The sequence below is a fragment of the Thamnophis sirtalis genome, unplaced genomic scaffold (assembly GCF_051295495.1).
Source record: "Thamnophis sirtalis isolate CommonGarterSnake01/CBP01778 unplaced genomic scaffold, rThaSir2_p1.2 scaffold_6, whole genome shotgun sequence".
Classification (NCBI taxonomy): domain Eukaryota; kingdom Metazoa; phylum Chordata; class Lepidosauria; order Squamata; family Natricidae; genus Thamnophis; species Thamnophis sirtalis.
Genome location: NW_028261386.1, coordinates 79,498,126 through 79,525,262, shown reverse-complemented (window position 1 = coordinate 79,525,262; position 27,137 = coordinate 79,498,126). Strand labels below are relative to the sequence as shown.

The 27,137-nt window shown below is 38.4% G+C and overlaps 2 protein-coding genes across 5 annotated transcripts in view; one reads left to right on the top strand and one right to left on the bottom strand.

Moving 5' to 3' along the window:
- The window catches only part of TIAM2 (TIAM Rac1 associated GEF 2), a 227,818-nt gene extending 210,853 nt beyond the window's left edge, over nt 1-16,965 (top strand). For all 3 annotated transcript variants that reach the window (XM_087718253.1, XM_087718254.1, XM_087718255.1), the window contains 10 exons: nt 82-207; nt 2,658-2,766; nt 4,893-5,072; nt 7,902-8,020; nt 9,125-9,233; nt 11,141-11,199; nt 11,586-11,685; nt 13,556-13,643; nt 14,037-14,191; nt 15,842-16,965. In XM_087718253.1, the coding sequence (XP_087574379.1) occupies nt 82-207; nt 2,658-2,766; nt 4,893-5,072; nt 7,902-8,020; nt 9,125-9,233; nt 11,141-11,199; nt 11,586-11,685; nt 13,556-13,643; nt 14,037-14,191; nt 15,842-16,482 (1,686 nt within the window). In that variant the 3' untranslated portion in view covers nt 16,483-16,965. The remainder of the gene's footprint in view (nt 1-81; nt 208-2,657; nt 2,767-4,892; nt 5,073-7,901; nt 8,021-9,124; nt 9,234-11,140; nt 11,200-11,585; nt 11,686-13,555; nt 13,644-14,036; nt 14,192-15,841) is intronic.
- A 4-nt stretch (nt 16,966-16,969) lies between these two features.
- TFB1M (transcription factor B1, mitochondrial) overlaps nt 16,970-27,137 on the bottom strand; it is a 28,377-nt gene continuing 18,209 nt past the window's right edge. The window contains exons 6-7 of one of the 2 annotated variants that reach the window (XM_014061693.2): nt 19,125-19,252; nt 16,970-17,452 (exon numbers count right to left, since the gene is read on the bottom strand). In XM_014061693.2, coding sequence (XP_013917168.2) covers nt 17,209-17,452; nt 19,125-19,252 — 372 coding nt within the window. In that variant the 3' untranslated portion in view covers nt 16,970-17,208. Of the gene's footprint in view, nt 17,453-19,124; nt 19,253-20,069; nt 23,864-27,137 lie in introns of those variants that run through there. The other variant, XM_087718263.1, reaches the window with a different exon arrangement.

Here is a 27,137-nt window from a genome sequence, read left to right as displayed (position 1 = left end):
TAAACGTTAGGTATTCTTTCCTTGGGCAGTCTCATCTTCTCAATGTTTATTTCCCCCCCCCCCCCCCCCGCTTCCACACAGATGGAGTCTTTATTTGGCAGCTTGCCAGAGATGCTGGATTTCCAAAAGGTATTTTTAGAGACCCTTGAAGATGGAATTTCTTCCTGCTGTGATTTCAGCACACTTGAAACCCCTTCTCAGTTTCGGGTAAATACAATTTATTACGTTTTCTAATATGATAACTATTCTCTTTGATTTCCTTTTTTTCTATATTTTCTCCAGTCATAATTTTTTATGCATAAAAACTAAAATTCACTTATGTTCTATAAGAAGATTCCTCCCTCCCCTTTACGGAATAGATTTTGAAATATCTTTTCCAACCTGCTGAGGTCAGGTGAACAGTTTGAGAATCCCAGAAGTGACTAGCTGAGTCAATTAGCTTGTACAATCACACTATAGCAGCATGAGTGGAAAAGAGTTTATATCAAATAAATGAATCCCTGTGTTTATCTCTAACATTTTAGAAATCTCTGTCCCTAAAGCCCCTCATATTTCACGGAAACATCTGCAGATCTTTTCTGAGGACAAAAAAAGCAATGAAGGAGAATCAAGGAAATTTAAAGTCTTTAGTGCCGCATTTAGCAACCATTTGCAGTTACTAGGATAATGAAGGGGGAAAAAACCACTTTAGGACAAATCCTTGCATTTACAACCTGTGCAGGGCTGTAAAGCAAAATAAGATCATAAGCATATTTAGCTTAATTACGGAATTGTTGGCCTCAGTTGTGTTGCTAAATGAGGTCTACTTGTAGTCACTATTGTCAGTCTGACCCATTGTGACTCCATGGACAACATTCCTCTAGGCCTACTTGTCCTCTACCATCCTCTGGAGTCCATTTAAGCTCACGCTTACTGCTTCGGTGACTCCATCCAGCCACCTCATTCTCTATCATCCCATTCTTCTTTTACTCTCAATCTTGCCCAGCATTAGGCTGGGTAGTCACTATGGAAGTTCCTAAATTACTTTCAGATGCATAAATCAAGCGTGCATGTGCACATTGCACATCAAACCTAAACTGTTGTGGTATTCTGGATGAATCCTAATAATGTTAATAGGACATTTTACTTTGTTCTATAACCACAATAATGTCTACTATTTATATCTGAACCTCGACTGATAAACTATTTTAAATTTGTGATCTCTTACTAAACTTTCTTGCTGGATAGGATTAATTTCTGTCATTCCTATTGCTCTCTCTCTTTCTTGCATTTATTACAAGAGTTTTGTGTAGTTAATTGTTAAAAGCGTGAATGGTAACATAATACAATTAAAAATAATTGTTTATTTCTAGAAAAATAAAATAACTTTATTCAGAATATTCTATCACTTTTTTAATGCATTTAGCTTAACGTCAGTTCTTTTTTCAGTCTATGACAAGTTTTGCCATCTGTTTTCATAGCTTCTTTCTTAATCCAATTCTAGCAATGAATTGAGCACCTGTGGTAAACAAGCACTGCATTCAGGGGAAGAAATTTTCATCATAGATGGGCATAATTGAAATGATTCATGTTTTCAGTGAATCACTTTCCAGCACATTTGTTGGCTTTAGTTCATGCAAATCTTATATTCATTATCTAATTTGTTCTGTTGATTTGTGTTTGTTACATATCACTGATTTGAAACCACTAGAAAGACAAGATATATTCATACTCATAAATAGCAAAGACAATTATATCATAACACAAGTTACAATCAATCAGAATTACGAAAGTTTTTTTTAATGAAAAACTCTTCAAGAATGCAAAACAGGGCAAAGGTAGAAGTAAAATATAAAACAGAGGAAAACTATGTATAATCATAATGCTTCTTTATTACAATGGCTTTCATATAGTTTTGTTTACTGTTACTCAGCTGTCAGCATCCAAAAACCAAGAAAGAAAGTAGTTTTCTTTATTCTAGTGTAGGTAATCCTTTGATTTACAACAGTTCATTCAGTAATCGTTCAGAGGCACTGAAAGGCACTGAAAAAAGTGACTTATGACCACTTTTCACACTAACAATCATTGCAACATCCCCATGGTCACATGACCAAAATTCAGATCCTTGGCAACTGACTCATATTTATGACGGTTGCAGTATCCCGAGTTCATGATCATCTTTTGCAACCTTCTGAAAAGCAAAGACAATGGGGGAAAGCAGAATCACTTAACAACCGTGTTACAAACTTTAACACCTGCAGTGATTCACTTAACAATCGTGGCAAGAAAGGTCATGAAATGGAGCAAAATTCTTTCAACAATTGTCTCACTTAGCAGCAGAAATTTTGGGCCCAGTTGTGGTCGTAAGTTGAGGACTACCTGTATAAAAAAATACACTCTGGGAACTCCTAGGGAGGAGCTGTCTTAACTCTCTTTCTCCTACACAAGCATACTGAAACTGCTCTGTGATTACCTCCCTCCTGAAGATCTGGACATCTGAAGATCTTTTGAATGGTTTCTTGCTTGGTTGTCATGGTTAGTCTGCACATTGAAAATTTAATATTAAGAAATTAATGAATCACTCCTTTGAAGAGTATTGTTAGTCTTTGCTTAATCACAAGATAAAGGAAAAGGTAATGAGCATCCCTAAAATAAGTTTCTCACCTTCTTCGTTTCAGAAACTGCTCTTCTCTTTGGGAGGCTCTTTCCTCTATTATGCTGATCACTTCAAATTATATAGTGGGTTCTGTGCAAATCACATCAAAGTCCAGAAAGTTCTGGAAAGAGGTAATTATCTCCTTGAGGTAAACTAAGCATATGATTAAATATGAGGCAAAATAATGTTGTTTTTAAAAATGTGCATATTAAAAGCATTTCTTAAATTGCAGTTGGTCTTCTGGTAACACGAAAGGATTTGAAAACTGCATCTGTTTTTGGCACTTCTAAGCACAACACTTAGGACTTCCTGTGTTTGTCTGTCTTCTTATGGGATTGTTGGTGTGTATATGTGTGTGAGTGTGTTGGGGTATGCTTATTTATTTTCTTGAAAATAGGGTACATCCGGTGATAGTTATTAAAACAGGCTTTTCTTAAAAAGAAAAGAAAAAGCCTTATAAGCTTAGACTTAGAATAACGTTATTGTCACTTTGAATGTACACTAATCGGCATACATTAAAATGAAATTTTGTTACATACAGCTCTCAAAGGGTCATTATCTCCAACATACACTACATAGACATGACTAAATAAATACATACAAAAATATGCATATAACCACATATATTATATGACACAGAGATACAACACAACACAGTAACTATAAATATGACAGCATATGTAACCCTGAAGAAAAAAATTGCTTTGCCAAAGCCATTGTGAATAAACTTACATTTCTATCTCTTACACACACATACACTGCACCCTCTCTCTCTCTCTCTCTCTCTCTCTCTCTCTCTCTCTCTCTCTCTCTCTCTCTCTCTCACACACACACACACACACACACACACACACAGAGAGAGAGAGAGAGAGAGAGACCTGCTTAAGCAGATAGTAGAGCCATATCTACAGCAATCTCAGCTTTTTACTTAAAACAACATTTATTCTGCAGAACAGTTAGAGGTGGAATATAGTAGTTCTACAGGGGCATAATTATAGATTGAAATGAAAAATTAGAAACTATTCTTTTGGTATATTCCTGTTTATTTATTGAAGTAAGTAATTTTAACACTTTAAATTGATTCTTAGCATCTGTTATGTCTGATAAAAAGGCCTCAAGGTCAACAATGCTGTAAAAGTACAGCATCTTTGTCAAAGCTAATTAACTAGAATGATTCCTACCTTCCTTCCCCAGTTCAGCAAAGGACATTCCACTATCCTTACTCATATTCTTCATGTTTCTGGGTAAAAGGAGAATATCCAAACTCCAGGGATGGAGGCAGCTATGGATTTTAATTTCTTGGCATTCTTTGGGGAACTCAGGAACATTCCTAGAAATGATATTGGAATCTGGCATTGTGTTTTGATGTTTCTCTCTTATTTATTAAAGTCTCTCTTTTTTAATATAAAAAGTCACAGGGAATGAGGAGCATGGAGAATATAACAAAAATGTCAGTTGCCATAGTGGTATCTTCAAATATTATATTAAATACTTCAAAACTAAATGTTCTTTAATCTGCCAGAAATGAGATCTTGGCAATATATCAAGAAGTATAGTAATAATTAAATCATCAGACCCAAGGGAGTTTTTTGATTAATCCTGTTCATTTGGGGAAGCTATTATGATCAATGACAACTTTAATATTTTGTCTTAATTTAAATAGTCTATTGTGTTTTGTTTGGTTTATTGGATTTTAGGATTATATTAATATCTGTGATCTTATTTTGTTAATTGCCCTAGTACAGTGATGGCTAAACCTTTTGTCACTGTGTGCCAAAAACGTGCTCATGCATGCCCCCGCACTTATAATACAATGCATGTGTGACCTCCCCGCATGCCCCCCTTGCATGCACACACCCCCCATTTTTTTGCTTCAAAATTGCTGCAGGAAGCTTTCCAGGCCCAAAATGGGGTGCGAGGAAGGGACTGTGTACTATTTTGGGCCTGGAAGGCTTCCTACACCAACCTGGAAGCCAAAACAGAGCACGGGGATGCCGTGCAAGGCCCCAAGCACATGTGTGGCAGAGACCTGAAGACCAGTTGGCCAACAGAAGCTGCATGCGCGATGGAGCTGGGCTGGGGCAATGGCTGGCGTGCCTGTAGAGAGGGCACACATCTGTGGCGCACATGCCATAGATTTGTCATTATGGCCTTAGTATTTTTGAATAAAGAGCAGTTAGGCTTTAACTATTGGAACATAGTTATATATCAGTAATAATATCAACTATAACTACTTTATTCCATTTTTTTTCTTTAGCCAAAACTGACAACACCTTCAAGGCTTTTCTGGATGCACGCAACCCCACGAAACAGCATTCTTCCACCTTGGAGTCTTTTCTTATCAAACCTGTCCAGAGAGTGCTGAAATACCCTTTGCTTTTGAAAGAACTGGTGTCTCTGACTGATGTAGAAAGCGAGGAGCATTACCATCTCACAGGTACTTCCCAGAAACTTAAAAGAGTTTTGGTTTATATTTAAATTAGTAGTTGAAAACTGACACATGGATTTAGCACTGAGCTGTCCAAAGGAGATTTTATTATGCAATTTTCCTCAGTGTCTGTATTTGAACTTCACACTAAGAGCATTGTGCATTGGGTTGCTTTAGACCAGAGGGTGGGTCTAACTTGATTTCATTGACGGCCTCATCGGGGTTGTGTTTAACCTCTGGGGGCCAGGGTAGGCATGGCCAGGGAGAGCATGGCCAGTTCAACATCACTTGTGTTGGGGGCTCCTGTGGCAGTCTGAGCACTCTGCCAGTGAAAACGGTGTCCCAAGCTCATTTTCATCTGCGACAGCCTCCTACAACCCTCTGCCAGAGAAAATGGAGCTCAGAAGGGCTGCCCACGGCCCCTGCGAGCTCAGTTTTCAGCTGCAATGGCCTCCTGCAAACCTCTGCCAGTGAAAACAGAGTTTGGGAGGGTCACCCACAGTCCTCGTGACCTCCATTTTTGCTGGCAGAGGCACTACGGGCCGGTCCTTTCCTGTGTCCAGGGTGAGCCCATGGGTCAGATCTAAGCACCCAGTGGGCCGGACACCCCTGCTTTAGTTTGACACTCCTGCTTTAGACTAATAGCAGCTTGTTGTATCATCCAAATGCTTAATTAAGATTTGAGTCAGATTCAAACCATGGCTTATCAATGGAATTATTTTACTAAACAGTACATAAGGATAGTCACTATTAAAAAAAAGCTTCTGTCAAATCTCTTTACAGCCATTCTAGAGATGGCCAGGCTGTATGTCAAAGGGGATCTAGAATTTTCCCCATTCAGGGCAATTTAACGATGACTTATTGTGACACTATATTGTAGATCAAACAGCACAATAAGCAGTGATGTGGAGCTCCTTTTTGGTTTTGCTTAATGCAATAAATGAGATCATTGTGCTTGTGAAGCTGGTTTTTCCCCATTATTATAGTGAAATTAGTCATTAAACCAAAGATGGGTTTGAGTTAGGGCAAGGATATGTATAGATGGATAGCAGTGGTGGGTTCAGGATCCTGTTGCAACCGGTACGGTTGCAACGGTACCCGGTGTCCTCCACATATATGTGCATGGCACGCGCGGTGCGCACACATGTATTTTACTATCCAGTGATGCCTCCGCAAGCCTCCGTGACACTCCAGCTTCCATGTGCGTGCGTGGAAGCGCCAAAGGGTTTAAAGACAGGTAAGGAGCATGGGCGAGCGGGTGAGCCCTCCGGAGCACCATACCAGAACGGTACCCGGTGCTCCAGGCAGGCTCTGGTACACCCATACCGGGCCATACCACCTGCAACCCACCACTGATGGGTGGATAGGTCTGGAAAATTATTGAGTAAGTTTGCTCAGAGAAATCACAGGGGAAAAGGAGTTAAAAGTTTCAGCCCATTTTGTTCTTGTTTAAGTATGGAAGGGATGAACTTTGCATAACAGTGATTGCCATAATTTGCTATTGATCTGGGGATACTCTGACAGCTTAGATTGTGGTCTGGGAATTATAGCCTTTCGTTGTATGCTTTCTCTTCTAATGATTGCTGGGGTAGGTTTGGCTGTTCTGGGTATTGTCAGCATATTTTTCTTTTCCTAGTGAATGCCTATGTTTTAATTAGATGGTCTCCCCATCAGAAGGTACCATGTTTAGTTTCATTGTTAACTAGACTTCAGAGATACAGGTTATGGGGATCAAACCTTCTACTAGGAATTGATGGACATGTAATTGGATGATTTTATGCTGTGCATTAGCTTTAGAAGCTATTTGGGATAGGTGCTAAGGCATTTTTCGAAAGGGATATACAGAGGCTGTCATAATAGAAGATGCAGCTCATTTTCCCTCAAGGTCTCAGAGCAGAGATATTCAGATGTTATAGTATGTCATGCCCCTGTGCATGGGGCTTTCTTTATATGTCTTCCAACACTCTTACAGGGAGATGGATGGGTGGATAGAATTTCTGTTTTTACATAGTGTATCCTATGTGCTCTGAAACCTTAAGGGAAGCTGATAGCTTCTGTATATCCCTTCCTGCAGACTGTTGACTGCAACGACCTGGATCTCCTAATGCTAATACTCTATTTAATCATCCAAGTGTGAGGGAGGCATGAGTTCAGTTCCTAGTAGATGTTGCGGGGTGTACAAGTGGAAGGTTTGATCTAAATAGAATAAGATTTGGCTATTTATGTCTGTGGAATGCGGTGGCTCAGAGGCTAAGATGCTGAGCTTGTTGATCAGAAAGGTTGGCAGTTTGGCAGTTGGAATCCCTAGCACCGCATAATGGAGTGAGCTCCCATTACTTGTTCCAGCTTCTGCCAACCTAGCAGTTTGAAAGCATGTAAAAATGCAAGTAGAAAAAAATAGGAACCACCTTTGGTGGGAAGGTAACAGCATTCTTGGCATTTATTCATTCCAGCCACATGACCATGGAGACGTCTTTGGACAGCACTGGCTCCTCGTCTTTGAAACGGGTATGAGCACCTCCCCCTAGAGTCAGGAATGACTAGCACATATGTGCGAGGGGAACCTTTACCTTTACCTTATTTATGTCTGACAAGTCCCAATAAAGATAATCTAATAAGGTGGTGCCTCCTGGTGGTCAAAGTAATCAATAGCACCACACATGATTTTACATAAAAATAGAAATTTCTATCTCTGCCAAGAAGGGTGAAATCATATAAAACTCCATACATGAGGGCAAGACATAAGGTAACATCTGTATAACATTGGCCTGAGACCTTAAGGCAGGTAAGGTAGATGTAACTATATGTTAAATCACAATCTTGTCTTCAAAACTGCAGAAGCGTTGAAGGCAATGGAAAAGGTGGCCAGCCACATCAATGAAATGCAAAAGATTTACGAGGATTATGGTGCAGTGTTTGACCAACTAGTTGCAGACCAGACTGGAACTGAGAAAGAGGTAAGGAAGCCTGAATTCTATTTTTTATTCACAAATCAGTCCAACATTGGCCTTAGTTCTGGCAGAACAATAAACTAAACATGGATTTAGACCAGGGTGGGTTCTGGCCGGCGTTACTGCCAGTTTGCTTGTGCGCGCTTCGCTTGTGTTCGCACACTGAATACGGACTGTGTGCGCATGCACAGTTCAATAGAAATTGTTTTGCGCATGCCCAGAACTTTAAAAAAAAAGATGACGATAATGATGGTGACTGCGGAACCAGTTTGGAGGTGTGTCCAGCCTGGGTTGCTGCCAGTTCTGCAATCCAGGCTGGCATGCCACTACCGGTTCGGCAGAACCAGGCCGAACCGATAGGAACCCACCTCTGATTTAGACAGATGTTAGAATCCCCCCTTCACATTTAGATTGGGAAGTTCAAAACAATTTCCTGAAAGGAAGGCAATAGTAGACATTTATTAGTCTGTCAAGAAAATTGTCTGGATTGTTATCAGTATAAGTATAATCTTTATTGTCATTGTACTTAAATACAACGAAATTGGTTATCAGAGCCGGGCTTGACTTGAGAGCAATTTTATCTTTACTCTTTAAGGGGAAAAAAAGACAGCAACATCTTACTTCAGTTGCTGATCAATACCTTGTGTATTGATGTCTGTTGTTATCTTCTCTGCCATGTAATCTATTTTACACAGTACCATTAAATATACAAACAGGCCACATCTTAGCTTTTAATTGGTACTTATGAGGTGCAACTCACCCATCACTTGTTCTGAAGGCAAATTCTTTAAACTACAGTCCTGTCCATACATATATCCTAGTAGTAAATCTTACTGCACCCAATAAGATTTCAGGTTGCTGCAGTAACTGGCATCCAAAATATGTTAAAAAGAATGCCTCTTCAAAGTTTGCTGCCTTAAAAAGGAGGATTATATGTATCACGAGATACCTGTCACTATCAAGTCTTTCACATTCACTGCTGACGTTTTTTTTAAAAAACCATTGGAAGGTGAGTTTTCTAAAATCAGTGGGTATTTTGAAGTGAACTTTTGATATAATATTGATGGTCCTCTTTTGAGGAAATTGTCTTCAATCTTCCTTCTTTTTTAGGTCACAGAACTTTCCATGGGAGAACTTCTTTTGCACTCTACTGTTTCATGGCTGAACCCATTCACATTGTTGGGCAAAACAAGAAAAGAGTTGGAGCTTACAGTTTTTGGTCAGTGATCAATATCAATTTTATTAAAAACAACCCACCCACCCAAGTTGGAAACTTAAGCTGGTTTTGGAGCTATGCTTAGGATAGATTCTGAGAATTCTCATCCCACCAGAAATAAATAGCCATTTGGGGAACATTAGACCTGGTCCAATGCCTGCCGTCTAGTATCCTGCAAGATCTTGCGTTAGGAAAGTACCATAAGGATTCATATTACCAGTAACTTTTTCCCATTGGCCAGAAAGGCAGCAGTAGACATGGTTTAATCACCATGGCAGTCAGGATTTGGAAGGTGGGCTGAGTGCCCTTGGACTTTGAAGATTAGTTCAGTAATGGATTTATTTTCAACTGCTGCATTTCTGAGATTAGTTATGCAAAATGGATTAATTGCTGGGTTTAGGCATTCCAACTGTAGGGCTATCTGAATGGACAGAGTTAATTCTGTCTGTGATAGGGACTGCTTGGAGTCAAAATTAACACCCTGGCAAAAGTGATCAGTTATTTCTTTTTGGATATTCTCAAAATATTATCCTTTGAGCAACCCAGTTAATTATTTCAAGAAACAAGGCCACGTAGATGTTACATATAAGATAAAATCCAAGGATAAGCAAACAAATCTATTCACTCCTTTGAATTTTCCTGTCTTTTATGTACTTCTGTGTATCAAAAATCTGTTTTAGAAGTGTTACAAGATCTGCCAGAGCAGAGTTGGAGGGCAAGAGGTCTTCCTCTCTTGTTCCATTTCATGCTTAAGGGAGGACTAGAATTTGTGATCTCCCTCCATCTAGCCCTGTAACTTAACTTTGCTACCAAACTAGCACTCTACTTTCTGTGGCTTTGCAGGTCACCCAGAGCCTTTTAGTATGCTATTTCTCAATATTTCTTTGGGCCACTTCAGACCAATGCTTCATAGCAACAGTGGAAATCAACTGACACTTTTGTTGAGTGAAAGAATCCTCCACATTAACTGATCTTTGCATTTCTTCTCTTGTCACTTATTCAACAGTCTTGGTGATGTTGCACTGTGATGACAATGCATACATTATAGCAGTGATGGCTAACCTTTATGTCGTCGCGTGCTGAAAGTGCACTTATGCTTCTGACACACCCACGCTCCTCTGCCCCCGCACGTGACCCCCCCCATGTGCACACACACCCTTGCCCTGTGCATTCATCTCCTGCATGCATCCTGCACCCCTATGGCAGACACCTAAAAATCAGCTGGACGGAGGGAGGTGCGTGCACATGCGTGGTGGAGCTGAGCTGCATGCCCACAGAGAGGGCTCCATGTGCCACATGTCGTACACGTGCCATAGGTTTGCCATCACAGGACTATAGTATTTGGAAAGTACCAAGATGGATACTTTTAGTAATTTCATATGGAAAGCAAATTCTAATCATTAGAATGAATGTCATGTAGCTTTTCTTAGCAGCTATTAAGCCTCCTGTTGGTCTTATGCAATTGAATGTTACTTACTGTGTGCAGTATATATTAAATATTGTTGTACATATGCCAGAATTATTGTTGTGTATTTAAACAAGCATATTTGTATGCTATCTCACTGTTTTTAGTATTACAGGAACAACTCCCCCATCAATGTTTCGTATATATGCGTATTTCTTACTGTTGAACCTGATTTTAATATTTTATTTTAATCTATACTGCATTTGCATAATCCTATTCATAATTTGTATCCTATTTTGACATTCAGCTTGAAGTGTATGTGAGAATATTCTTAGGAAATTACTGGCAGGTTCAGTAATTTGGCCCAAGACCTTGACCAGAGAAACACTTATCAAAGTGGCATTTGTGATGCACAGTGTCAGTTCCTACTGAATTTTAAAAAGTAATTTAGCATGTATTGAAAAGTATGGCAGTATACCAATAAAATCTATATTCTCTTTCTTAGTTTTCAAACGGGCGGTCATCTTAGTGTATAAAGAGAACTGCAAATTGAAAAAGAAATTGGTAAGTATTTAGATTACTAATAAATGAGTGGTATGAAAGTATAGTTTGAATTTAGGGTTATTGAATAAAAATAACACATTTTAGGGATATAAATACTCTAGATATAAATTATCAAAAGAAATAATTTGCTAAAAATAAAGGAATCATTTATGTATCTTTAAAAGCCTTGGATTTTGATTAAAAATGAGTATCCCAGATGAACATGAAACAGTTTGCAAAAACACACATAAGCTATGCTCTTGGTAATTGAGTAGCATAAATCGGGCAAGTTCCCTCTCTTATGACCACATTTAAAAAAAATAGGAGTGAAAAGCAAAATTGTTAGATTGAACAACAAACAATTTTGGGAATAATAATTGTCCTCTCTTTGTCCTCCTTTTAAATAGGTAGGTAATGTCCGTAATAATCAGAATGAACTGGATTTGTTTAAATTTCGTTGGCTGATTCCTTTATCTGCTCTTCAGGTTCGACTGGGTAATACAGCAGGTGACTTGATTTTACCAAACATATCATTTTAAAATAGTCTCTATTCTTATCATTTCGAAAGTTTATCAACCATGAATATATTCTGTTAAAGTTTTCATTGCTTCTTTCATAAATAAATATTGCACTGATGAAAAGTTCTGTGTATCAAGCAGGCTATTCGCCACAATATTGAAATAGTTTTAAATCCCAAAAAATTTGCAGAAAGAATTCACTCCAATTTAAAGCACTTTTAATACTTTTGTACATTAGGCAATAAGTCTATTCTTACTTCCTCTGCTTATCTAAAAGCTTTTTCCACTGTAAGGTACTTTTGGTCCATCATGAAATACTTCTGACAAATGGAACAGAAAAGGCCATCTTTGCTGATTGCCCCTCTTTCCTGCTAATTTCCCATGCCGATGCTACCTTTTACAGGGTTGGGTGATTTTTGGAAACACCAAGAAAGGCAGCAGTGGGGGGCTGCAGGGAAAAAAGGAAAGGATGCTAAGAGCCATTACATCCTAATTTTTGTTAACATGAATCCTGTGAGTAGACTTCGACTCAAGAAAGTCTTATCAATGAAAAAAAGAATCTTAGTCAGAGTTCCAAAAAGGACACGAGAGGAAAAGATAGCTTTACTTTACAGGAAAGTTTTCTTTAAGCCAAATAACAATCCTTGTTTTTTCTGATCTATCACTAAATGTGTTTGTGTGAATCACCAATGCAGGTAGACCAGGGGTGTCAAACTCGCAGCATCACGTGACATATCATGACTTCTTTCCCTTTTGCTAAGTGGCATGGGCGTGGCCAGTGCATGATGCATCCATCCCACGGGCTGCAAATTTGACAGCCCTGAGGTAGACAAAACAATGATTGGTGAAAAGAACTTCCTAAAACAATGTCAAAACAATGCTTTGAAGTGTGAATTGTTTCCAGTAACAAATAATATAGCAGTTGAAATTCTAATGCATGTATAAAGTATTTTTCATTCTTGCCTTTGATCAATTATAAATTAATCACAGAATAAATTGTAAACATTACAATATACAGTGTTTCAGTGCATGCACACACAGATGTTTTATGCTTCTAAATTTAAGAAAAATTAACTAAGCTTACGAAGAATTCAAAATTTAAGAATGATCTGTGCAAGTAGTTTTCCATTAACAACTACACATTCAGCAACTGTTTTGACTTATGATGATGCTGAACAAGTTTCCAAGACACCTGAGGGTAGAACAAGAAGCAATGGATGGAAACTAATCAAGGGGAGGAGCAACTTAGAACTGAGGAGAAATTTCCTGACAGTTAGAACAATCAGTGGAACAGCTTGCCTCCAGAAGTTGTAAATGCCCCAACACTGCAAGTCTTTAAGATGTTGGATAGCCATTTGTGAAACGGTGTAGGGTTTCCTGCCTACGCAGGGAGTTGGACTAGAAGACCTCCAAGGTCCCTTCCAACTCTGCTATTATAATAAAAAAAGTGGTACTTACCAACATTCCTCAAAATTTCGGACTGTCCCAGCAGCTCCTGGTCACATGATCATGATTCGGGTGCTTGGCAATTTTGAGGACTAGTTGCAAGTCCCTTCATTCAATGCCCCCTTAACTCTGAATGGTTGCTGAACAAATGGTTTTAACACAGCACTACTTGTACTTAGCAGAAAAGCCAGATCCCAGTTTTGTTCATGGTTTGAATTTTGGAAGACAATGATAAAGTATTTCTAAAAAAAACCCCAATAACTTCATCAAAATCCTTGTTTTAAGAAAAAACCATTAACACAATCTCTTGGATGAAGTTGAAGCCCTAATTATATTCTCAGATATGAAATTCTTCGGCTAGTGATTTGTAGGTATCCTTAAATGTTTGTAAGAAAGTGTCTTTCTACACACAGGAACAGAAAACAGCAGTATTTGGGAACTGATTCATACAAAGTCGGAATTAGAAGGAAGACCTGAAACAACCTTTCAGTTGTGCAGCAGGTAGAACCAAAACTTGATTCCTAATTTCTAAGTGGATTATTTCTACTTTCTTCTTATTTTTAAACACTATCATAAATTCATATTAATAAATTAGTTTGTGTAAATACTATGCTATTTATTTATTCACATGAGTCCCAAATACATCTATCCTGTTTGGTCTAAGTCAAATGAAAGATTCTTATGATGCTATTCAGAGAGATCTCAAAAGTGAAGCAAACAGACGTGCTAATTTGGGGGAATATGCAAAAGACTAAGAATCAGTATATACAAAGAGAACCAGGCCTTGATAGCTAACCTTATCATTAACTTAATGTGTTGAATTGGAAAAAAAAATACTAAGAGATTTTTGCTTTGATTTAATTACTGTTCCCCACCCACCTACCCCAACTACAGTGACTGTGAAAGCAAGACCAACATAGTCAAAGTGATTCGTTCAATTCTAAGAGAAAACTTCAGGCGTCAAATAAAATGTGACTTGCCCTTTGAGAAAGCATATAAAAATCGCCTCATACTGCATAAGAATCGAATCCCTGTTTCAGCAAAATTGGGTAAGAAAATATTTTCTTAATATGTCAACATTTTTGTGTATTAATCTGTGGCAATAATATTAATCATGATCAATTACGTTTCAATGGGACATGTTAATTGTATTCAATTGAAAGTATTGGAGAAGCAAAACAAGATCTGTCTATCCCATAAAATGCCTTCCAAAATACTGATTTGGAATTCAATGGGCTGATTTTTTTTTTGCTTGCTATATTTACTATGGTAACTGTTCTGGGAAATTGGCCATAATGTAGAATTAATATTCCAAATATGCCAATGGGTTAAAATTAATTAACAGGAAACAATTTTTAACCCAGTATAATAAAGAAATAATGCGTGTTTTCCATCTTGAAATAATTTAAGGAAGACATTATTTATAAGTCAGCTGAAATCTTTACGGATTACATTAGTTGAACTTGACCGAGTTATGCTAGTTCAATTCTCCTTTATAACTGCTGTATCTGTAACAATGGGAAGAATCAAAAAATGTAAAGACAGTCCTTGTTTACCAACAGCTTGTTCAGCAACCATTTAAAATTAAGCTGCTGAGAAATACTTATGCCCAGTTTTCAAAGTTGTGGCAATCGCAACATCCCTGAGGTCCCATGACCTCCCATCCCATGTGATTTGAATGCCTGGCAACCAGAGTGCATTTACAATGGTTGCAGCTTACCACGATCATGTGATCCCCATTTGTTACCTTCATATCCAAATTCTGATAGGCAAAATCAATTGGGAAGCCCCTTGGAAGTAGCCAGTCAGTCATGTGATATTGTGCTTAATGATTCGCTTGATGACCATAGACAGAATTTATACTGTAAGCCTGTGAAATTATGTAACATTTCACTTTACTTGCATTGCTTAGCAATTGAATTGCCAGTCCAATTGTGTGTTCTGTGAGGACTTCCTATAATCTGGCAAATATTCTAGCTGAAAAGGTAAAAATTCAAGGAAAGGATGGATTTTGTGGTTTTAAAAATCATTAAAATTATTCCATTACCTCTTTTCTTTGACTATACATTGCCTGGCTCAGATTTATCCTTTAGCAACTATACAACAATGATTAGGAAACTTCAGGTGACTTCAGGAGTTCCATTAACCTTCATGCTCTTCTTCAAAGACCAGTTATTTTAAGATGACAGAAAAAAACATGGATAATTTTAGGCACTTTCCAGGCTATGCCTCTCACCTCATTTGACTTGCTCTCCCTCCCCCCATCATTTTAATTGAAAAGCAATAAATGGCAGATTTGTGTCATGCTACAAAGTAAACACTTCTCTAGGACCCTTCTATAGAGTCTGCAATAACAACAATGCTAGGAATATAGGAAATTGTAATCTGGGACCTATTCTGGAAAAGAGTTCACGCAACTAGAAAAAGCCAAGACTAAGCTGGTGAAAAGCATCATAGGAGGAAGAGAAAGAGCAACATATTTGTTCTCACAAAATACCCAAAATAGGCAATCGTGTTTTACTTATGCCAAATATATTAGTTTTGAAAGATTGCCTGCCCTCTGCTGTCCAGATTCTCAATGTTTATTTTCTGAAGTATCTCTTTCTTCTATAACACTTAATTGCATCAATCATAATGTTTAAATGGTTACCACAGTGGTTGAGTACAGAAACTTGATGGATGTATTTTTACATTGGCAGCTTCTTCCAGATCACTGAAATTACTGAAGAATTCTCCCAGTAATGAATGGAACAGCAGTGCAAAAAAAGGAAATGAACCGGATTCTGATGAGTGCAGTTTGAGCAGTAGTACACCAAGTAGCAGCTGCCAAACTACTGACAGTATCCTAGAATCTAAAAACTCCTCTCCCATGAAGAGTTTGCAGAGCTGTGCATCCGATTTTTCAAATAGTCCTGTAAAGGAATCGGATATTCTAAGTGATGAGGAAGATAATTTCCAGCAACTTTTGAAAAAAAGCAATCAAACGAAAGACATAGAAATCCAGTTCCAGCGGCTGCAGATTTCTGAGATTCAGAACAGTGACGTGGAGACGGAATATCCTTCTGAGATAGAGAACAGAGGTGAGCAGAGGGCAGAAGAACAGCCTAAACTAGTTCGCGCTCACTTTTGCCCTATAAAACGAAAAGTGAACAGCACAAGACGTGACAAAGGAACATTGCGGGCAATGCAAGAACAGCAGCTATCACTTGACAATCAGCCTGATTCTCCGGGTTTTGACCTGAATTCAATTTTAGAACGGGAATTTAGTGTGCAAAGTTTGACATCAGTGGTTAATGAGGATTGCTTTTATGAATCAGAAGACAGACATGGAAAGTCCTAGCTATTTTGATTTGCATCTTGATAAAACTCTTCAGTTTAACTTACTCTTCAGTTTAATGCACTACTGGGTTTTTCCATAAAAGTAGTTGTAAAGGCTTAAGTTATTTTAATTTATTCCAAAATAAAAAAGTTTACCTTGAATTTGCAAATTCTGTAAACTAATCTCTTCCCCCTTCCGTATTGGGTAACATTTCAACATTTTTGAAAACATGGGGAGGCGAAATGTTCATTTTTTGACCTGAGTCCAATTAGTTTTCATTGAGCATTTAACAGCATGTTAGTTTTTGCTTTATTTAAAGTCAAATTAAATTATTTGAATGCAGAGTAACAAAGTCCTCTGTACATTGTACTAAAATGTATATGGTTGTTTATATTTGATTTTTATATGTTTATATATGTTTGTACATACAAAAAGCTTGTACTGTAATCTTATGGTATTTTTATTTTCTCTATAAGTTTGTACAGTAAAATGTTAATTGAAATAGGTAGTTTTGTGGGTGCTTTATTCTTGGTTGATTACTTTTCAGTTATTTTACATTTCATCTTGGGACTTGATTGCACTTTTAGAAGATAAGCAAAGTAATATCACTTGAGTTTTAAGAAAAATGATCCCTATTCTCATTTGTAAATTTCACGTACAATTTTGGTTAACATTGAAGAATATATTCAAAGTCAAATTTATTTCAGTCCAATCCAAAACCCCATTAGACTTTGTAGTTGCCCAATTCTAGTGGGGGGAAAGGTAATTTTTGTCAGTCCTTTTGAAGATGGTTTCCTTTTTCTTTTTCAGTTCTTCTCTATAGTTATATGCAAAAAGATCTGGATCTTCGTCACACATTTTCCTATAGACATTGCAAAGGTTTTTAAACTGAAATAAGGACAGTTTAGGTGGATATAAAGTTGGGTCAATATCTGCCTCCATGAGCAACTGTTCGGTTTTTTCAAGGCGGTCAGCTTCTGGAAATAAAATCCTGAAAGAAAACAATATTGGTAATCAATAAGGAGCATCAAATGATTTTACTTCAGATTTCTCAATTCAAATAATACTATCTTCCACAGCCGCACTATAACTCAGGGGCATCTGCAGAAGAGGTAATGTTGGGGAAAATGATAACATGTGCACTGCAACATAAGCTAGGTCCCCTTTGAATGTGTATTGTGATCTCATCTATATAAAGGCTGAAGTTGCATTGCAATGCAATTGGATTCTGCTTTTGCTATGACAAATAGCAAAAGTAACATTAATACAGTGGTACTCTGAAAACAAACACATGGCATACCTTTCACTAGGTTACTGTAAATGGATGAAAAGAAGAGGTACCCTCAAATGTTCAATTAAACTGTTGCACAACTAAGATAGAAAAATAAGTGATGTCTTCAGAGGCGGATGCCACCAGGAATCTTGCTCTGCCCCTGCCTTTTATAAAATTTATCATTTAAAAAAATCAAATTTCAAAGATAGCTCGCTTAGAATTGGAATCTGAATATAGAGCTTTTTAATATTCTAGTGTGCTTTTTAAAACTAGGCAAAGTGTTAATACATTTTATAAGTCCATGTATGATATGCCATAGGCTAAATAATAAAAATCAAATTTCTGATTTAACAAAAAACAGATTCTTTCCTGACTATAAGGAACCAAGAAGCAACTATTTCAGAGAAGGAAACATATAACTGAATGATGTTTGTGACATACAGTAAATATAACATTGTTCTCTTGTCTCTAGTAAGGTAGATTTATTTTACTTTTGTGTTTACAATGGTTTGCTGAGGATTGTACCTGACTTCTCGATATATATGTGGAAAAGGCAACACTTCTTATCTGATTTTATGTACCAGCATGTTGCTGAGAAGACTTGGCCCTCATTGAAAAGGAACTAAGGCAATATAAGTAAGACTTTGAATTTCTTTTTGGTAACGTCTTCCATTCTATGACTATGTACAAAGTAGACAGTAACAGCTTTAATTTAGTCATGTATGTTTGCATTGCCACAATATTTTTCAGCATCTGTTTTCAAGTACCAGAACATAGCAGGCAATTCCTCACTATCTGCATTCAGTCAATATACAGGTAGTCCTTGACATACAATCACAGTTGAAGCCAAAATTGCTGTTGCTAAGCTAGATAGCTGTTAAGTGAGTTTTGCTCCTTTTTATGAACTTTCTTGCCACAGCTGTTAAGTGAATCACTTAGTTGTTAACTTAATAACACAGATGTTTAAGTGAATCTGGCTTCCCCACTGACTGCTTGTCAGAAGGTTGCAAAAGGTGAGCCCAGGATGCTGTAACCATCATACATGCCAGTTGCCAGTTGCCAGGTGCCTGGATTTTGATCATGTGTCCATGGGGATGGTACAACGGCCATAAGTGTGAAGCACGGTCATAAATCACTTCTTTCAGTGTCATTGTAACTTTGAACATTCATCAAACAAACTGTTGCTAGTCAAGGGCTACCTATACTGTAAAAATCTACCTGAGTTGGTAAATATATTACAACTGTTCAAGGCTTATAGCTATGAAGAGAAATAAAACGGAAATACAAATGAGAAAATTCCTTGAAAGAACCACATATGCAAGTGTGAGCCTTCCCTCCTCCACCCACCCGTTCTTGAAAACAAATCTTTATATGTCACTCATTTTGTTACCTTGCACCATGATGACAGAATTTTCTTCTGAACTGGAAAATACTTTGAACAACTTTTTCCACCAGCTTAAATGGCTGTTTTATTTTTGGCTCCACTAGTGGTGTAAAATGGACAAGTGTCACATCTACCTGAGATCAAGATATTAGTATTATTATTATATTTATAGCAGTAAGGATATATATTTATTATAAACTTATATACATAAATGTCATTTAAAGGAGGGGTTCTATTGACCAATAAATCTACAGCTTCCAAGTTCACAATGCGGGCCTCTTGCTGTTTCATAACATAAAATAAAATATGCTTTCAGGGAAATTGAACAGATAAGTGAGAGAAACACATTATAAAAATATTATTAAAATAAATTAACTTTTGCCATCAATTCTTCTAGATTACAATTTCTGGATCTGTGATGCAAAATTCCAACTAATCTCTAGATTATATAATTCGATGTATCCTTTTGCTATCATCTAATGTTTATTGATTTTTGTTGCCAATATCTTGTGGCCCTATTATATAGTAAACTCTTCTACAACTAGAATAATTATTCTATGGTGGGAAAAGGAAATCTTGTTTCTCATTTTCTTCTGCATGATTGAAAATGGTCCTCCTGACAGCAGAATTCTGAGTAGAATTATGAATTAGTGGATTTCCACCCCCCCCCCCAATAGTCATTCTGTACATTTACATGAAATAAAAATAGGCTGAAATAAAGTATGGCATCCTCAAAGAAGACATTTTTTTCATCCTGTGGAAATGCAAAACGCATCTTACTGTTTACTCCATTAGAGCCTGGGTTCTCAGAACACTCAGAAAGCTGCAATGTTACTATGGAAACCAATATAGGAAATTACTGTTCACTTGTAATTGGTTGCTTTGAAATTACTGACATTATATCCTATTTTTTAGTTATGCATATTAACAAGCCTCATTTGAACACACTGATTTTTGATAATCATAGTAGCTTTGCCATTTTATTTTGCAAATAGTTTAGCAGAGAATAAATGTTTACTGCAAACACAAAATCAGGTTCACTTAACTGAGGAAAAAAATCTTGTACTTTCTGTCAACTGTTTTAAAAATTAATGCAAATAAAATCCTGAATTTTGTTAGGTGCTATAAAATGCATGTTAATGAATTAAGTCTGAATTTTGCAATGTGTTACCAAAACAAAACAAAACAAAACCAACCCTTAAGAAGGGACTTTCAAAGAAGAAATGGCAAATTGAAGATAGGTCCCTTAAAAGGAATCAATCATGGCAGACGACTACAGTAGAATGAAGAGCAGGCTCTCTGTAATTTCTGTTCAGATAAGGAGAGGACATTACATTGCTCACAAGTCCTCCAGGCAGCCGCTCCTTGCAAGAAGATTGTGGTCTCCAGTGAACTCAGAGCTCTGGGAGAGGAGGGAATAACCATCTTTTTGCTCAAACCATGGGGCCTTCAAACGGAACTGGGATCACATACCAATCACTTTTGGAAATTGATTGTTAACTGCTTTTCAGCTCTTGGGAACCCTTGGATCCCAAAGTTTGACAGCACTGCTGAATTTCCTTCAAATGCTAGTTAGAAGAAGTATTAAATACAAATTTACAGGCTTAAAAATTATTTTGAAATAAACAGCTATCTATCTCTAAAGGAGGAGAGAAAGTTTGGGTGGATGCTCTTATGCTAGACCCATTTACTGGTTTCAACAAGCTACAATGAAATTCCAGGCCAAATTTCCCCAGACGTCTGAGCTGAACTGTAAATGGGTTAACTATCATCACTATAGGGAATGGACCTAGAAATTTTGGACCAAATTCCTTGCTAGGCATTCCTAATCTTAAGTATTTGGTAGACACAAAAACTTTGTCCCCCACATGAAAGGGGTACTGGAGCGAGCGATGGTTCTCAGCTTGCTTCTGGTAGGCTTCTGCTGCATCTGCTAGAGCCTTCTTCGTATTTTCCCAACCTTTCTTTAATATGTCCATCCATTCATTCAAAGACACGGAGGAGGGAGGTTCTCTAGGCAGCTCAGGCATGGGAACAAATTCCATGCCACTGGTAATCTGGAAAGGAGTAAATCCAGTGCTGCTGTGACTTGCATTGTTGTATGCCACTTCGGAGAAGGGTAGGAAGTCTGACCAGTTGTCTTGCTGATAGTCCACAAAACACCGGATGTATTGTTCCACCAACGCATTGGCTCTCTCTGCTGCACAGTTCATGCTGGGATGAACCTCTGAACTCAGTTCTTGTGTGGACCCCATGGATCTCAGGACCTGGCTCCAGAACCTGACTGTGAACTGGACTCTGCGGTCTGAAATGATCCTCTTGGGCAATTCATGCAGGCGATAAATGTGTTTCACAAACATTTTCGCTAATTCCTTTGCGGACGGCAACTCTGAGCAAGCGATGAAGTGCGCCTGCTTAGAAACCAAGTCCATAATTGTCTAGATTACTCTGTTTCCACTGCTGTCTGGGATTTGCACGATGAAGTTCATTGCAACCTCTTCCCATGGTCTGTTAGGGCTGGCCACTCGTTGTAGCAGTCCTGACTGGTCTGTTGGGAGCGCCACTCTCATAGCTGTCATCAGCTTATCCTGGTTTCCATTACTATCATGCTGCGGTTTTCTCGACAAAACATCCCCCAACAAGTTTTTGGGTTCTTCTTGGACAGCTGGGTTTTTTGTCTCTGCTGCAGGTTCTGGGCTCTTGGATTCAATCATCCCTGGCTGGCCCTTTTCCTCCATCGGTGGTATTGGCTCATCCACATTCATCAATTTCCTACCACCGTCTTCCCACTTTATCGTAGGTTTCCACTTGTCAAGCCATGCAAGCCCCAAGATTATTTTCTCCGGCATCTCTGGAGCAACAATGAAACTGAGAAGCTCGCAGTGGCGGCCCACTTGTAACTTCACCAGTTCAATTACTAGTGTGGGTTGGGCCCCTCCAATTAGCGTTCCATCTACCTGTTCACTCCGAATGGGACAGGCTAGAGGTCTTGTGCTTATGCCTAGTTGCTTGACAATCGGCGTGCTGATTAAGCATCGAGTGCAACTGGTGCTCACAACTGCTTCAACTTCCCCCTCCAACCCTGTCTTAGGCACTTGGAGGTTGACTTGGAAGGTGAAGGGGTGGATGGGTGCATTCACCATTGGGTCATCTTCAGCAAGTTCCTCCTACAAGGCCTCTCCCTTGGTAGGACTCTTTCTCACCTTAAGTTGGGGATCCTCTTCCAGAGCGTGTTTGCTTTTTCCCTCCTCCGAGGCCTCCCCTTTGGTAGGACTCTTTGTCACCTTAAGTTGAGGATCCTCTTCTAGAGGTTGTTGGGCCAGATGACTTTTTGTGGTAGCATCTGGGGCCTTCTCTTTTCCGCCGTGGCGGTTGGTGCACACATTTGTGGCAATAGGGCTGGAGCCAAGCACTCTGATGCTTAGTGGCCAAGTTGACAGCAAAGGTGGCATTTTGTTGGGCCCCATGAGGAAAGGGATCTAGTTACATCTCTAAACTTAGGAACCGCTTCATCACAATTTTCCACCATCCATTCTGTAGCTAACCCCTTGGTAATCCCTTCTTCCATTGCTGAGAACCTTTCTCTGTAGGAAGGTTGGGCAAGAACCTTTTGGGGCGTTGCAGGGGAGACTGGAACCGGTAGGGAGGTCAATCCCTTGGCTGGCCACTGCCCAGTTGTCTGCCATGGTGCCATCTGCTGAGGAAGGGCAGGTACCAATTGGAATCCCTTCCATCCATGATCTAGGATTAAGACCCATCCCGAGGGTGCCTGATTCACAGGTTGCAGTTCACCCAATGATGGCTGGTTAGGGGGTTTTATTTGCCAAGGGCCTCTCTGCTGGCTTGGAGGATTTCTGGCCCAAGGGCCCCTCTGCTGGCTTGGGGGACTTTCCCATGTTGATGGTCCTGGAGGTGCCCACTGGCATCTTAACCATCCACACTCTGGGAAGAAAATCCAATTTAGTGGTGGCTCATCCACTAGCTGCAGCCCAATTTCTGGTGGCTGGTAAGTGGAGGATGTTTGCCAAATCCCTTCTTGCTGGCTGGGTTGAAAATCCCATCTTGCAGGGCATTGGCTCATTTGGAAGGAGTCAAAATCTCCACTCTAGGGTTTTTCCCAAGCCTTGGCTGGGGGGAAGGAGGGGTAGAATTCACTCACATTTAGTTGTCCGGAATGGTCTGGGATCTCCATCGGAGCTGACTGCATTCATTCCTCTTCTTTCCATCCCCCACAGGCTGGGCTTCTTGCCAGCAGCAATGATTTTTAAAAGCGAAATTGCTTTTCTCTTTGCAGATTTGCAAAGGAACGTCTCATCTCAGCTTCTTATCTCAAAAGGCTTTCTCTTAATTGTTCTCTGATGTTTTATGCTGACTGGTGTGGTTCAGCGTTGGAGAAACAGCAAACCTCACCAGCCCCCCCCCCGTGAGGGATGGGTGCTGGTGATTTATTTTGAAGAGAGAGTTGGGATGATGTCAGCGTTCCAAATACCATGTAGAATCAAATCAGAATCGAAGGCAAAACTATGCTTAAAGTTCCAATTTAATAAAGCAGGCATGTTGGCACATAGCTGTGGGGTCCCAACTCTGGAAATTACATCAGAATCCCACCCAGGTAAAAGTTCATGATCTTGTCCCCACACCCACAATCCATCACATGGTCCAATCTCCTTCTTCCACGCTGGCGTCCATACCCAGCTTTTTCCGGTCAGGTGTGAAAGTGCGGAGACAAAGGATGATCTTGACTTCTAGCAAAGAATGAAAAACAATACATTCAAAAATCCTACTCCTTCTAATCCCTCCTCCCATTGACTATACTTAAAGAAACAGCATAATGAAATCAGAGAAAGTGTGGCAGGCCAAAATTCTAATAGGAATATAAATGTAGGCCTGACAGTACGTTTTCTTGATTTTGGTAAATAATTTTGAATCAACATGGAAAAGAACATTCTTGCAATTACTGCTTCTTGAAATAAGTTATTTTGATCATGGGGTATGACTAAGAGATAGCTGCTCTCAATCTGCAAGCAAAAGACTTGGAAGATCAATTGGATCAATGTGTCGTGCTCAAGAATATATTTTTCAATATTGAAATAATTATGCTCAAACTTTGAAATGTACTAATTTTAGCAACTTTTAATGTCCTTCCAGCAGCTAAGATTGTACCCTTATGATGAAAGACTCAATGAATCCAGAGTCTATGTTTTATTTTACTACAGCTTTTATAAAGATTCAAGGACCCTTTTATAACTTCCTATTAGGTGAAATACCTAGGCAATTGTAACTGACATTATGCATGGCTATTCCTTTGAGATCTTTGACACTGAATGTCAATGCTGAACGTGGCAAAATTTTATTATACTGTCTGTATATAATTTTATTACAATTAGGAACTGCCTCATTTAGCAACCACTAATAAAAAGAAGGTATGACCAATCCTATTTTAAACCTTCTCAGACCTGACAATATACAACTGCAATTTCACTTAGCGACCGCTTTGATTAATGACCAAGCTGCCAGTACCAGTTGAAGCAGTTAAATAAGAACTATCTATACTGGCTATAAACCTAATTATATTTCGATCACTTTAGTGATGGAGTTACAGTTTTACCTTTGTATTTTGTTTGAAATAGAAATTGTTTGTTAATGTGCAGAATTCTGATCAGTATCCTTAATTAAAAAAACATAACACAAAATACTTCAATTCTATGAAATTATATATTTTTTTATTAAAAAAACCAAGTACAAGTTAAGTCTTATGTGGTTCAATTCGATCTGCTTCCAGACAATTCTCTTAGGATTGCCAACTTATTAATCATATCAAACCTCTGAGCTATAACAATGCAAAGACCATCGCAAGGTTGAGCTGCTCCTTATTTTTTTCCTTCGAGAAGGACAGGAATTCATCATTAAGAGTTACTCTGAGCTTGAAAAGTTCTGCCAAGCAGTCAATGTTATGGCTTCTGTTATATAGTAATAAACTTGCCCCAAGATCTACCCCAAGACAGGCCAATGTCAACAACTATTTGGCTTGTTCAGAATTTGTAGGCAATCAGGCTAATAGGAACTACAGAAATGATGTACAGTAGAGTTTTTTAAAATAACATGGGGACTTTATGCAAAAGCAAACACTGAATCCCCACTGCTTGGAAGATTTATAAAACCACAATTACCATTATGTTACTGTCAATGTTCATTTGTTACCAGGGAAAATAATCACATGCCCACCAGATGTTTGAAACAAATAGCAGCCTCCTCAATTCTGGTCATTTTAGTGGGGCTGATGACACTTGTAAGCCAAAATCCCTGGAGAGCACCTGATTTATTCTCCACTGAATCACAAATCAGTGATTTCCCTTTTCCAGACAGAAAAGTCCAGACAATAAGGGAAGCTCCTATTTATCATATTGCATAATCAGCAGGTCTCCCATGACATTTCTTTGCTTTAGAGCTTTTTCTTGTTGACTTGTCAAAACCTTTACAGCTATGCTTTGTATTTATCATATAAGCTGCAAGCACTGCTTTTTCCCTCTTAACCTTTACAGTAAGGCAAATAATTATGATACTGTACAGAAACAACTAGAAAGATTGCAGTACAAGCAGCAGGTACATGAAACTCAGTCATGTATGTATGTATCTATGTATGTATGTGTGTATGAGCCGAGGTGGCGCAGTGGTTAGAGTGCAGTACTGCAGGCTACTTCAGCTGACTGCTAGTTCGGCAGTTCAAATCTCACTGGCTCAGGGTTGACTCAGCCTTCCATTCTTCCGAGGTGGATAAAATGAGGACCCGGATTGTTGGGGGCAATATGTGACTCTGTAAACCGTTTAGAGAGGGCTGAAAGCCTATGAAGCGGTATATAAGTCTAACTGCTATTGCTATTGCTTTATGTATATTTCTCACAATGATTACTTAGAGGAACTTCTATCTTGCTGTGAAACTTTATTTTTCTCAAATATGAATTAGATAACAGATATAGGTATAGACATGATTATGAATACATGAAATGAATATTAGTGAATATTAATTCAAGGATGGTAGGCACTCTGGTGCGCTTATGTATGCCCCTTAAACTCTGAGGCTTTGGGACTGATTGGTAATATAAAAGACCTTAATTCTGCCTTTCACTTATGGTAAAGCTCTTTCTATAAAGTTATTTTTTCTTATACTGTAATTTCTAATAATAATATTGGAACAACCCCACTCCCCAATTTAAAATATTTATTCTAATCTCCAAGCCAGTTATTCATCTTGGGATCTGGAAATCGTTATGTGCTTAAAACCAAGGTTTCACATGCCATTTCTGTATAATCTCTTTTGCTTTTGTTAAGCAAAGTATTTTCTCCAATGCAGACTCATTAAACAAAGTAGCTCTTTATATTCTGGTAGATGGTACTAAGACAAGGAACAGGAAGCACTGCTACATACGGAGCACCAAAGACTGACTTCTGGTTAATAAAATAGCCAATGCAATTTTCAATGAGGAACAGAGACATTTACACTCAAAATAAGTTGTGTTTTTACAACTTCTGCTGCCATGGAAGCATCTTAAACCTTTCCTTTACCAGTAAGTAGTGAAACTTGTTATTAGATATTTGCATTATATGGCACCTAAATATTGTTAAACCATGGGATTTTAATATTTTGGTAGATTTGTGTGATGTCAGCATTTACTCAAAAAAGCTACTTTTTAATTCTGAGAGTATGTTTCTTTTAACGTTTAAAGCTGCAAAAACTAACACTCCACAGTGCTGTTAAGCATCAGTAAACCATGAGGTAAAAGTGGTACCATTCAGGGCTGGCATCTCCCTCTATCACAGCTGATGAGGAGATGAAGCTGGATCTATCACATTGTGGCAAAAAATAATACATAAGGGATGTGAGAATTAAAAAAAAATCCCAACAACATTGTTTACAATATGAAAAAAAATAATCATAGAGGAATAGCAGATATACTATTAACATTAAATACAAAAAAAATCATTTCCTTTCCATTGCCAGGACTTCTAGTTTTTAGTCTT